The sequence below is a fragment of the Hyperolius riggenbachi genome, chromosome 4, assembly GCF_040937935.1.
Source record: "Hyperolius riggenbachi isolate aHypRig1 chromosome 4, aHypRig1.pri, whole genome shotgun sequence".
Lineage (NCBI taxonomy): Eukaryota > Metazoa > Chordata > Amphibia > Anura > Hyperoliidae > Hyperolius > Hyperolius riggenbachi.
In genome coordinates this window covers 473,245,601-473,258,990 of record NC_090649.1, presented here as the reverse complement: position 1 = coordinate 473,258,990, position 13,390 = coordinate 473,245,601, and the positions used below count along the sequence as shown (strand labels likewise).

General features: G+C 46.0%; 1 protein-coding gene across 3 annotated transcripts in view; it reads left to right on the top strand.

The window, feature by feature from the left end:
* The window catches only part of EPRS1 (glutamyl-prolyl-tRNA synthetase 1), a 147,568-nt gene that overhangs the window by 107,589 nt on the left and 26,589 nt on the right, over positions 1–13,390 (top strand). For all 3 annotated transcript variants that reach the window (XM_068232914.1, XM_068232916.1, XM_068232915.1), the window contains 4 exons: positions 2,478–2,550; positions 4,575–4,654; positions 4,734–4,835; positions 11,516–11,671. In XM_068232914.1, coding sequence (XP_068089015.1) covers positions 2,478–2,550; positions 4,575–4,654; positions 4,734–4,835; positions 11,516–11,671 — 411 coding nt within the window. The remainder of the gene's footprint in view (positions 1–2,477; positions 2,551–4,574; positions 4,655–4,733; positions 4,836–11,515; positions 11,672–13,390) is intronic.

Sequence of the window (13,390 nt, the reverse complement as noted above, 5' to 3'; positions counted from 1 at the left end):
CGCCCCTGATAAAACCCCTGACTGAGCATTCAGTCTGGCTTTGCTCAGGAATCATTATAGCTGAGTCATTATAGCAGAGCCAGAAGGGGGCAGGCTTGGGCTTAAAAAGACATCAGAGAAGACAGACTCAGCTATAATGATTCCTGAGCAAAGCCAGATTTCGGGGATTTTATCAGGGCTGATAAGCAGGCTGAGAAGTGAAGGATGAAGCAGAGAGCAGGGTAGGTGTTTTCTCTAATGTTCCCACTGATATATATGGTGAAATACATGAGGGTGCTTCATTTCTGGTTACCTTTAAAGGATACCACAACCGAACGGTTGTGGTAAAATTGACTGCAGCACTGTGTAGGGTAAAAGGAGTACATACCTTCCGTGCCTCCAGCCCCCCTCCGTCTGCCGCCGTTCTTAGTTTATAGATGCCGGTGTCCGGCGACTTTCCTGACCCTTACCCCGGACATACTGCGCCCTGTGTGTGCAGTATGTCCTTCCCCCTTGCTTCTGGCCGGCGCATAGTGCGAGGCTCAGAAGCATGCTGTCCCCTTTCTGCTGCGTGTGCGCTCCATTACACAGAGCGTCGCATGTGACGCTCTGTGTAATGGAGCGCACACGCAGCAAAAAAGGGGACAGCGTGCTTCTGAGCCTCGCACTATGCGCCGGCCAGAAGCAAGGGGGAAGGACATACTGCACACACAGGGCGCAGTATGTCCGGGGTAAGGGTCAGGAAAGTCGCCGGACACCGGCATCTATAAACTAAGAACGGCGGCAGACGGAGGGGGGCTGGAGGCACGGAAGGTATGTACTCCTTTTACCCTACACAGTGCTGCAGTCAATTTTACCACAACCGTTCGGTTGTGGTATCCTTTAAAGGACCACTCCAGCGAATAAAGTCAGCAGTTAAAATCTGACAGGTTTTGGACCAATCCGTCTCCACATGGGGGATTCTCAGGGTCTTCTTTGTTTACTAAAGCATTTCCTGAACGGCAGTTTAACTGCAAAAATAGAAAACTATACCAGCCAGCCTCCCTAATCACTGGCACACACTATTTTGTCAGTTACACCTAGCAACTGCCATTCAGGAAATGCTTTTGAACTTTTGAACACAAAGAAAACCATCACAATCCCCCATGAGGAGATGGACTAGTCCAAAACCTGTCGGTTCTGACAGATTTTAACTGCTTACTTATTTTGCTGAAGTGGTCCTTTAAGTTCAACGACGTGAACAGAGGGGAGAGCGGGCGGTGACCAAGCAGTATGCTTTGGATGCGGAAGTGATGTCATTGTTTATTTCCTGCATTTGAAGTGTCCTGCGGGGTTACTGTGCGCTGCTCTTCCTTCGGGTCGCCACTGATCTATAGGTCTATGAGTGTTCGGGATAGGGAGGCACCAGGAAGCTATACAAATCCTCACTGACACCAGTGCCCTATATGGAAGGGGGATTCCTATACTGATGGGACACCTTGGCTACCTAACCTGGGGGATACTTTGGCTTCCTATATTTGGGGGACACATTGGCTACTTATACTGAGGATGGCTACCTAATGGTATTTAGACATAAATGGTAATGGCTGAAATAATTGTTTATGATCGTTTAAAGTGACTGCCACATATTATAAACTAAACAAATCTAAGCAGCCTTCTTGTCCGTAAATTGTTCCACCACAACCCCCACTATTCTTACTTTTTATGGAAGCCATCAAGTGGTGTCCACACCAGTCAGTCAGAAGGAGAGAATAGCTGGCAGCAGAGCTACAAGGAGGGTCAATAGAGTAACCAAGCAGCTCGGGGTGACCCAAACCACTAGGAATGTATAGGGGGCTAAAAGAGACCGAAAGCCCTCCTACTAAAAAGCATTGTTTGGTGTGGTTTGCCTTCTTAAAACAGAAGGAAACTTGCAATAATTCAGCTTTAAGTAAATATTTGTGGTTACCCACAATGCACCGCTACTGAATATGCAAATTATCTCTATGCCCCTATCAGCCAGGCTAGCATCCAGAACCGCTGGTGTATAGCAAGCCTATAGCTTTACATTTTACACAGCCTCATCAACCCCACATGTAGAAAGCCTGTTTCAGACTTTTGATCCTCATCAGTACATGGCAGGGATTGATATGGCTGTATGGGATAGGGCTTTGACCAGTACAACAGAGTAACCAAGGAGGGTCCTGCACTTCAGGTAGTGGAGATGAAGCTAGAAGTGAAGTCAGTAAGGGCAGCAAAGAATACGATTCCAATGTAAACATTGCTGCTGCCCCATAGGTTGGATCTTGCACTGTGGATCTGTACATGCAGTGTAAACAAAGCACTTGTAGGTCCTATTCAGCATTGGGATTGGTAGCTATCTGGCTGGATATTTTTGTCTCTTCGATATGACCCTGGGTGCTGCTAGTGGAACATGTGGGGTGCCATGTGATTGTGGGTAGCTTTGACGTTGGTGATTGCTAGTGATGACTGTGTAAGTGACTTTTGCTGTCCTGCAGGTGGCGTGGGTCACTAGGTCCGGGAAGACAGAACTGGCAGAACCAATCGCTGTTCGGCCTACAAGCGAAACCGGTAAGTGATTGTGGTACAGGTCTGGAAACGTCCACCACGTAGGGAAAAAAAAAACTGAGCAGATCTTGTAACACCATTCACACCTTTCTTATTTAAAGGACACCTGAAGAGACTAGGATATAGAGGCTGCCATACTTATTTTCTTTGAAACAATACTAGTTGCCAGGCAGAACTGCAAATCTCTTTGACATCAATGGTGTCTTAATCTCACACCTGAAACAAGTATGCAGCCAATCCAGTCTAACTTCAGACAAAGCATCTGATCTGCATGCTTGTCCATGTTTGTTTATAGCTAAAAGTATTGGGGTAAGGGTCATGAGGCCGCGGTAAAACCAGGGCTGTGGAGTCGGTACAAAAATCATTCGACGACTCTGTTTATGAAACCATGGACTCCGACTCCAGGTACCCAAAATGGCTCCGACTACTCGACTCTGACTCATTAGTCCAGTGATCTGCAAACTTGGCTCTCCAGCTGTTAAGGAACTACAAGTCCCACAATGCATTTGCCTTTATAAATCATGACTGTGGCTGTCAGACTCCTGCAATGCATTGTGGGACTTGTAGTTCCTTAACAGCTGGAGAGCCAAGTAGTGTGCAGATCACTGCCTAAAGGTGGGTACACACGTCAGATAAGTCTTTGGAAAATGAAAGACCACAGACCAATTTTACCCCCTTCCATGTAGTATGAGAGCCATACTATACACAGTCTATTCTATGGAGCTGAACTCCCCATCAGACAGAAATCTTTGCAAGATGCTGCACACAAAGATGCTGCACACATGCAACAGATCAGTATCTGCAAAAGATCTGTTCCTGCAAAAGATCCATTCCTGCAAAATGCATTCATAGTCTATGACCTAGGTTCTCAACGTGTGGTACGCGTACCCCAGGGGGTACTTCTGATGGTTCCAGGGGGTACTCGGGCTCTATATACTTAACCAAGTATAAAACATTTAGAGTTGTAGGAAATGATCAATCTTATTTAAACACCAAATTGGTGTTTTAGCTATTTAAAAGCAATAGTAAATGCTTGGAAATAGTTTAGAACCAATTATCATGTACTAGCATTAAATATATATTTGTCAAGGGGTACTTGTGATAATGTTTACTATGCTAGGGGGTACTTGGTGAGTACATTGTTTTAAAAGGGGTACTTACCAATAAAATGTTGAGAAACACTGGTCTATGATATCTGCAGATCCCATACACACCTTGTTTAATGGACATTCATCTGCAGATCAGACAATTATCTGCCGATCTGAAGATCCAACCTGGTGGATCTGATCTACAGATAATTGTCCGTTAAACAAGGTGTGTATGAGGATCTGCAGATATCATAGACTATGAATGTGTTTTGCAGGAACGGATCTTTTGCAGATACTGATCTGTTGCATGTGTACAGCGGTCTTTGTGTGCAGCATCTTGCAAAGATTTTTATCTGATGGGGAGTTCAGCTCCATAGAATAGAGTGTGTAGAGTATGGCTCTCATACTACATGAAAGGGGGTAAAATTGGTCTGTGATCTTTCATTTTCCAAAGACTTTTATCTGATGTGTGTATGCACCTTTAGTCTAATAATCTGCATTTTTGGCCAGCAGCCAGCTGACTGTCTGCAATAAGTATTTGCACGCATTTTGTGATAGAGTAGCAGCGTCAGCTCTCCACCGACCTCCCTTCGATGTGTTCCACCCTGCTTTCCAGCTTTTTACACTTCTGCCTCCACAGCAGAAGTTCCAGTTTAGAAGACAGAAGTGTAAGAAGCTGGAGAGCAGTGTGGAATGCATCGGAAGGAAGGCGGTGGCCTTGTTCTCACTCATCCTTATTGAGCAGGTCAAAAACTGCAGGTAGGGCATTCGATTGACCAGGTTCCGAACTATATACAATTTGCATGAAGCCAGAATTTTTAGCTTCTCATTTCCCATCTCTACAAGGGAAGAGTTTAGGAGACGTTCTCAATCTGGAAGAGGTAACGTTTCACAACCCACCAACCGAGTCCTCCTCACTTGTGTTTGTATTTGTTTCAGTCATGTATCCCGCCTATGCTAAATGGGTGCAGTCCCACCGAGACCTCCCCATCAAACTTAACCAGTGGTGCAATGTTGTGGTAAGTGCTGATCTCATGACCGGACATTGGATTGTGCAGTCTGCAGGTCATTGATGGATATTTTCTTTACTTTTTCCAGAGATGGGAGTTCAAACACCCCCAGCCGTTCCTGCGCACCCGGGAGTTCCTCTGGCAAGAAGGTCACACGGCCTTCGCTACCTATGAGGAAGCTGCAGAGGAGGTAGGCGCTGGGGTATTAAGGGACAAGTATTGCAAAAAAATGTAAAATACATAAATAAAAAGTGCATTTCTTCCAAAGTAAAATGTGCTGTAAATTACTTTTCTCCTAGGTTGCAGTCACTTACATTAGTTAGTAGAAATCTGACAGAACTGACAGGTTTTGGGCAGGCATATCTCCTCAAGGGGGATTCTCAGGGTTTTCTTAATGTTCAAGAGCTATTGATGAATGGCAGTTGCTCAGTCCAACTGCCAGAATAGTCCATTGCAGAAGCAGAGTTGCTCACCATACATTGTATTGAGGTGCTGGACAATGTAATCCACAAGGCAAAAAATCCGAAGGTCCAAACACTCAATGAAGTTCTATGGGATTTTTTCACATAGTACACCAAGTGTCCATTCTGGTCATCGACTGTTTCTAGGCCACTGGGGATCAACCAGGGGCGTAGCAATAGGGGGTGCAGAGGTAGCAACCGCATCGGGGCCCTTGGGCCAGAGGGGCCCTGAGAGGCCCTCCCTCAACTACAGTATTAGCTCTCTATTGGTCCTGTGCTCATAATAATCACTTCTATAGATACTTTGAATAGTAGTGATCTCTAACAAACTGTTCCCCATCCCCTTCTTGCACCTCTGACACTGTAGTTGCCATTGGCAGGTTTTGGTGTGCCGTATCAATTGTTATGTATCGAATGCTTGGGGGGCCCCATTGTAAAACTTGCATCAGGGCCCACAGATCTTTAGCTATACCACTGGGGTCAACGACTGTTTCAGGGCCTCTGGGGGTCCACTTTATCAAGGCATATAACAGGATTAAATCATGTTGAACTTCATTGAGTGTGCGGACCTTCGGATTATTCAACTGCCAGAATAGTGTGCAAACAGGTTGGGCGTGGAATGGCCGTCATCTTTGTATGTATCCTTTCCAGACAGTGCTTTTGTAAAGAATAAATTAAATAATAATTATTTTGTTATTTATAAAGCGCATGCACGCACAGTCTGTTCGGGTCAAAGGGCACACACGTGGCTACATCTTTCCGTGGGCGTGTACGCGTACTTCCGCGGACATGCTGCTGCTGAGCCGACCACTACTTTGGAACGGGACCTTTTTTTTTAGATGAATGGAGTCAAACACCTGGCCACGGGAGGGGCGGTAAGCCTTTGCGCACCACCCCACACACACGGCGTCAATTACAGCATTAAAGAGACTCTGTAACAAGAAAAAGTTTCCCTGGGGGGTACTCACCTCGGGAGGGGGAAGCCTCAGGGTCCCAATGAGGCTTCCCCCTCCCCTGTAGCTGCAGGCAATCCAGCGCTGGCTCCCCCGAAGCGTCCCGCAATCCAGGCTCGACAAGCCTGCCAGGCTTGTTATATTTACCTTCCTGGCTCCAGTGGGGGCGCTGTTGCGGCTCTCAGCACGGAGATAGTTGGAAATAGCCGATCTCTTTCAGGTCCTCTGTACTGCGCAGGTGCAGGAGACTTGCACCTGCGTAGTAGAGCGGACCGACAGCGATTGGCTATTTCCGACTATCTCCGAGCAGAGAGCCGATACTGCGCTGGAGCCGGGAAGGTAAATATTTACATCCCCGCTGTTCAGAGGGGCACAGCGACACCGCCGTGGGACACAGGAGGACGGGGGAAGCCTCAATAGGATCCGGAGGCTTCCCCCACCTGAGGTGAGTATCCCCCAGGGGAACTTTTTTAGTTACAAGTTTTCTTTTAGGGCTAATGTATCCTTTAAGGGGCCGGAGACAGCTGGTACTTAGGTGGTTTAAGCTGAGGCTGACACACCAAGCGGCGCAAAGAACATATTAAAGTGGTCTTGTAGAGCAGACCTGAGTGAGGACAAAAAGCGTGTTCGAAAATGAATTGCAATAACTGATAAAACTCAGTGGAATCCTTCTATTTAATTATTTCTTGAATACTTCAAGCTGCTGGCAGGAACATATGGCTTGCAGTTGCTTTTCACTTGCTGACCTCTAGATGGCACCCTCTGCCCGCAGTACCACCTCTTACCTGCCTTTGGTTTCACAGGCAGCTGCCTGGTGTCCTCAGTTCACCTCGCCACGGCTCGTTCCTGCAGGGACGTATAACGAAGCTTTGCTTGAACTCTAGAAGACAGGGAGGCTCATTTTAATTCTATCCATGGTTTACCTGTTTTTTCCCTTCTATAAGTCTGGGTATAAATAACCCCGGCCCCTCCTGTGCAGGAAGTTTGGAGAGTCTTTAGCTACATGAGTGAGTCCATTTTACTAATAAACACTCGGGTATCCCATTTCTTTACTTAGTTGTAATATAAGACAAGGAAAGCAGCCTAAGCTGGAGTCCTGCACAGCCCTGATTTGATGAAAATTCCATTAATAAATCTACTTAGTAATTTATAGCCCCAGTGTTTGTTGTGTTTAGAGAGGAGACCGGGCTCCTGGCTTCTGCTGCCGCCGCGGCGGTTAATAGACGTCTTGTGTCTCCGCTCCGGTCAGGTGATGTCAGCCGCTCGCCCAGCCAGGGATTGTGCTGCCTTCTGCTTGTTGGTCTACAAGGCTTAGACTGGCGGCCATTTTGTACGGCGAACCAATGAATAAGGATTGATGGTAGTCATTCTTGCAAAGTCCCCAGACTTGGAGAAACAACAAGTTTTGAATTAGGACGATGGCATTTATTGGCTAATGGCTACAGACTTTGAGACTGATCTCTGGACCTCGCTGTCTACTATGAAACTATAAATCTTACTGGACTGCAGCAAATTGAAGCCTTTCTTGTTGCTTCCGGCCTTGACAGCCACACCAGCAGGTGGAGCTCTAAGCTCTACAAATTACGTACTACATATCTACATAAATATTTTTCAGATTTAAAAAAGAAAAAAATCTGCTGTTTTGTAATTGACATAATAAAACAGCAATGAAGACAAAGGCATTGACGGCTACCATATTAATTTGCAATTTTCACCATGTAGTTTATCTTGGTTTCAGGGAAGTTTCGATTTTGCCCAAAGACTCTTTGTTTGGGCCCTTTCATGTCCTGTGCTTTGCATCGCAACGCACACCCTTTACAGTGGAGCATGGATGCTGTTATTATTTTATTATTATTATTTAGTATTTATATAGCGCCGACATCTTCCGCAGCGCTGTACAGAGTATATATAGGCTCGTCACTAACTGTCCCTCAGAGGAGCTCACCATCTAATCCATGCCATAGTCCTATGTCTATGTATGTATCATGTAGTGTATACATCATAGTCTAGGGCGAAATTTGGTGTCCGAGAGATATCGGCGCAGGAGACTTGGGCGCAGGATAAAGCCGGTATATGGCTGATCCTGCTTCTGCACAAGTTCCCGGCCGTGTTAAATACTATTCCCCCTCCAGGATGATGTAATTCCTATTACGGCCTATGGTGGCGCCGGGGGAAGCCCATTAACTTATCTGTATGTTTTTGATATGTGGGAGGAAATTGGAGTTCCTGGGGGAAACCCACGCAGACACAGGGAGAACATACAAACTCCTTGCAGATAGTGCCCTTGCTGGTAATCGAACCAGGTAGCCAGCACTGCAAGGCGAGAGCGCTAACCACCACGCCACCGTGCTGCCCCTATGCTGTTCTTTTTGATAAATGGCAGAAGTGTCTGCTGTCTGCAAAAATGTAGGCAGTGGGTCATTGTGCACTGCAGCAGAGGAACTGAGAAAGGAATGTGTTTTTTTTTTTTTTTTTGGTTCTTTTACTTCTTTTCTTTTTACTTTAGTTTAAAGTAACACCTGTAACTTTAAAAGTAGAAAGTTATGTGCTTAAAGGGGAACTTCAGCCTAAACAAACATACTGTCATTAAGTTACATTAGTTATGTTAATTAGAATAGATAGGTAATATAATTTTTTACCCACCCTGTTTTAAAAGAACAGGCAAGTGTTTGTGATTCATGGGGGCTGCCATCTTTGTCATGGGGGCAGCCATCTTTTTGGTTGAAAGGAAGTGACAAGGAGCAGGAGACACAGTTCCAACTGTCCTGTATCCTGATTACCCCTCCCAGCTGCACACGCTAGGCTTCAAATGTCAAATTCAAAATGTAAAAAAAAAAAAATTTGCACCAAAACAGCAGAACGAGAGCAACAACTTCAGAAATCCCATCATGCTTGGCACAGCATCAGGGGAAAAAAGCCCGGGCAGTTTTCTTCTGTGCAGCTAAAAATGAGGCTTGGATAAGAGAAACAAAGTTCTGATGCTGTGAAACTGTTCAAGAAACACCAAGCCTTTTCAGTGCTGCTGAGTCGATTTTTAGTCCGGATGTTCACTTTAAGTCAGTACCTCCAGAACTCCTCTGCGGCCATCCGGGACCCTCTTCTTCTTTGCAGCCCTGCACTTCTATGCGTATGAGCGCAGGTGCATGGAGGGTTTGTACCTGTGCAATAGCACAGAGATACTCATGCACAAAGAAAAAAAGCCTTGCACAAGTGGCTCTGTGCTCCTTCGCAGACACGGGCTGTTCATGCACCTCTGCAGTGTGGCCGGAGGGGTGCACAGCCAGAGCAATCTTAAGGTGTCCATACACTGGTCGATCTGCCATCAGATCGACCAACAGATAGATCCCTCTCTGATCAAATCTGAAAGGTATGGCTTCCTTTGCTGCAAACAGATTGTGAATCGATTTCAGCATGAAACCGATCAGTCTGTGAAGTTGCTGCTGCCGCCGTAACTCCTCCCCTGATTGGCCGCAATCGAGACCAGAATCTAATGGGACGCGGCCCCGTGTTCTACAGATGCCGGCCGCAAAAATTAATGGGACGCGGCTATGAGGCCGCAATCTACCCACCCGGCGGTCGTGATCGACCTATTGGGCAACCCTGCACCTATGCAATACATACATAGACATAGGACTATAGTAGGGACTAGATTGTGAGCCCCTCTGAGGGACAGTTAGTGACAAGACAATACTCTGTATGTCAGCACTATATAAATACTAAAATAAATTTAAAAAATTGAAAACATGGAATGGGGACTGTTAAAATAATGTTTAACCTCACCCACTTTTAACCACTTGCCGACCACGCACTCATAACGCTGGTCGGCAAAGTGGCAGCTGCAGGACCAGCGGCGCACATCTGCGTCGCCGGCTGCAGGCTAATTAATCAGAAAACAGCCGCTCGCGCCTGTCAATTCACGGCGGGGGGCTCCGTGAATAGCCTGCGGGCCGCCGATCGCGGCTCGCAGGCTAAATGTAAACACAAGCGGAAATAATCCGCTTTGTTTACATTTTTACAACGCTGCTATAGCATGACAGGGAGGAGCCTGTTAGAGGCTGCACAGGACAGACCCGTTCCTGTGCAGCCTCCGATCTCCGGGGCAGGGAGGGAGGAGAGGGAGAGGGGGAATCCTGCGGTGGAGGGGGCTTTGAGGTGCCCCTGCCAGCCACACGCAGGCAGGAGCGATCAGACCCCCCCAGCACATCATCCCCCTAGTGGGGAAAAGAGGGGGGGCGATCTGGTCGCTCTGCCTGCTATTTGATCTGTGCTGGGGGCTGTAGAGCCCACCCAGCACAGATCTTCTAAATCAGCGCTGGTCCTTAAGGGGGGGGGGGGGGGGGTAAAGGCTGGGTCCTCAAGTGGTTAATGACCAATCCTAAGATAAAATAAATCGCCTCTCCCGACGTTAATGCTGGGGTTCCCTGAGATCTGAAAATTATTTGAAGGGGTTCCTCCTGGGTAAAATGTTTGAGAAAGGCTGCTTTAGAGTGTTGCAGTGCAGGAGGGGCAATAGGCAGACCGGGGAAGCTTTTGGACCATCCACAGGCTTCCACCTACTGAGGTGTATATCTGTTTTTAACTGACTTTACACTGTGCACGTTGCGTCTTCTGAAAACCACAACCGTGTTAAAAAGTCTCATCACACATTACGAGTGCGAATCGACGCATACTGTGAAACATACATTAAATAGACGCATGTTTCACTGCAACTTTAAGCGCAAGTGTCGCCCATTAAACGCACAGCATGCTGTGCATCATTTTGAAGGAGTCTGCTGCACTATACAACTGATTTGTAGATGTGATCGTACCATTAGGATACAATTGCATCACATTGGGATGCGATTCTAGTGTTTCAGTTTGACGCATGCATTGTGAAAGGACCTTAGTGGAGTTCGGTAGGGGTTACATGTTTAGCACAATGCCCAAACAAGTTAAGGCAGCAGGGACAGCGATGATATCCTTGGAAAATGTGTCAGTACATAAATACTTGTTCTACTTACATATGTCTTGTACTGTCCACATTTTGATTTCAGGGAATTCTATATAGTAAATAAAGAGAAAACTGTTCCAGGCATTGTACATCTTTACTGCCTCTGACTGAAGCCAATCCTGATGTCATTTCCTCCCTTGGGCTTTTTTTTCCCCCTCAGCCTGTCACACTGAACTGCCCTCAGCCAATCAATGAGGAACAGTAATGTGGGAGGAGAGATAACAAACGTCCCTCTCCTCGGCAATGTACCAGAATAGAACCAGGCATTACAATATAATCATTGTTTCTGCTGTAATGAACCATTACAGCAGAAACATTAATGATTATATTGTAATGCAGACTACATAGTAATGTAGTCTACATAATGCATGTAGACTACATAATAAACACGGAGCAGTGGGTAAATGGAATTTATGGCCAACAGCAGGAAGTACAGTTGGATTTATTGCGCTTGTCTTGGTTGCAGGTTCTGCAGATCCTGGATCTCTACGCTCGCGTTTACGAGGAACTTTTGGCTATTCCGGTTGTGAAAGGAAGGAAGACCGAGAAAGAGAAGTTTGCAGGAGGCGACTACACGACCACTGTGGAGGCATTCATATCAGCTAGCGGCCGAGCCATACAGGTGCGTACAACTAGGAAACCGGTCTAACAGTATATGGCAAGCGTGTCCTGGTCTTACAGCTGTGTGACAACCCCTATACTAAGGTTATGTTGCAGGAAAACAGAAGTGTTTGGACCCATAATTGAAGAAATAGCAGAATAGGAGTCTCACACCATTCCTGTGGTGCTGGACCAATGTAAACAATCAGAAAATCCAGCGGGTGCGCACACTCGTTGTGAGTAAAGCCTTGTTTTTATTCACCAACTTGACAGTAGTCCATTCACAAAAACCAACGACCGTTTCGGGGTCCCCTTTGTCACAGTAACAGAACAGAATGGCAGCAAGTTGGCGTAGCGGTTATCGCTCTCGCCTTGCAGCGCTGGGTCTCCAGTTCGAGTCCAGCCAGGGCAACATCTGCAAGGAGTTTGTATGTTCTCCCCGTGTCTGCGTGGGTTTCCTCCGGGCACTCCGGTCTCCTCCCACATTCCAAAAACATACAGAAAAGTTAATTGGCTTCCTCCTAAATTTGCCCTAGACTCCAATACATACACTACATTATACATACATAGACATAAGACTATGGCAGGGACTAGATTGTGAGCTCCTCTGAGGGACACTTAATGACGAGACAATCTATTCTCTGTACAGCGCTCCGGAAGATGTCGGCACTATATAAATACTAAATAACAATGGCAGCCTGCCATTCTGTTACCTTGACAAAGGGGACCCCATCGGGGCCACAACACAGTTGTTGGTTTTTGTGACTGGTCTATAGTTCACAATTGGTGAATAGACAAGGCTTTAGTCAAAGCCCCCTGGATTTCATGGACCCATAATTGGGATTAAAGAGGGGGAAGAGTAGAAGGGGGAAGGGGAAAAGGGGTGAAATAGGGAGAAGAGAGAGAAAACACCAGAGAACAAGCAGGGTAAAGAGAACATTAAGCATAGTGTAATAGAAGTATAAAGGTGCCCATACACTCGTCAGATTGGCAGCAGATAGATAAGAAATGCATCTGATGATCTATCTGATGCGTTTTTAGAACATTTTTTACCAGGATAGAATTCCAATAGATTTCAGTTTGAAATCTATTGAAATTCGATCTGATGGCATTTTTTTGCCATCAGATTTCCATTAAGGCCAATGCAAACTGATAAGCAATCTCATCAGATCGACCTAAATTTTCCACCCTGCCAGTTCGATGGAAATCCATCGAAATCGATCGAAATCGGCCATCGATCGGTCGATTGGCCAACCGATTTGCAATCGATCTATCGATCGATCGATCGGGATCGATCGGTCGGCCAGAAAATCGGCTGAGTGTATGGGCCCCTTAAGGAAGTGTAATAGAAGTATAAGGGCTCAGTCCATGAATCCATGCTTGTCAGATTCACAGGAACTTCTTCTGGTGTTTATCTTCCAGGACACTTGTGATTTTCTTGTTAACCATAAAATTAGTCATCCTGGGTTTAACCTCCATAACATTTGTAGGGGTCTTTTTCCAGATCTTTGCGATAGTCATTTTTGCAGATAAGAACAGAAAACAGCTTCTTGTTAAACATAAAATTAAATAGCAAAGATATAGGATATCTACCAGATAAAGTTTGATCCACCTCACCTACAATGATAGCCTAGTGATTTACAAAACAGCGGAGCCTAGGACAACAGTACAAAATGATTCATGTTTATTTAGACCAAGGGTGTCAAACTTAAGCTGACCATACACTAGGCCGATTACCCGC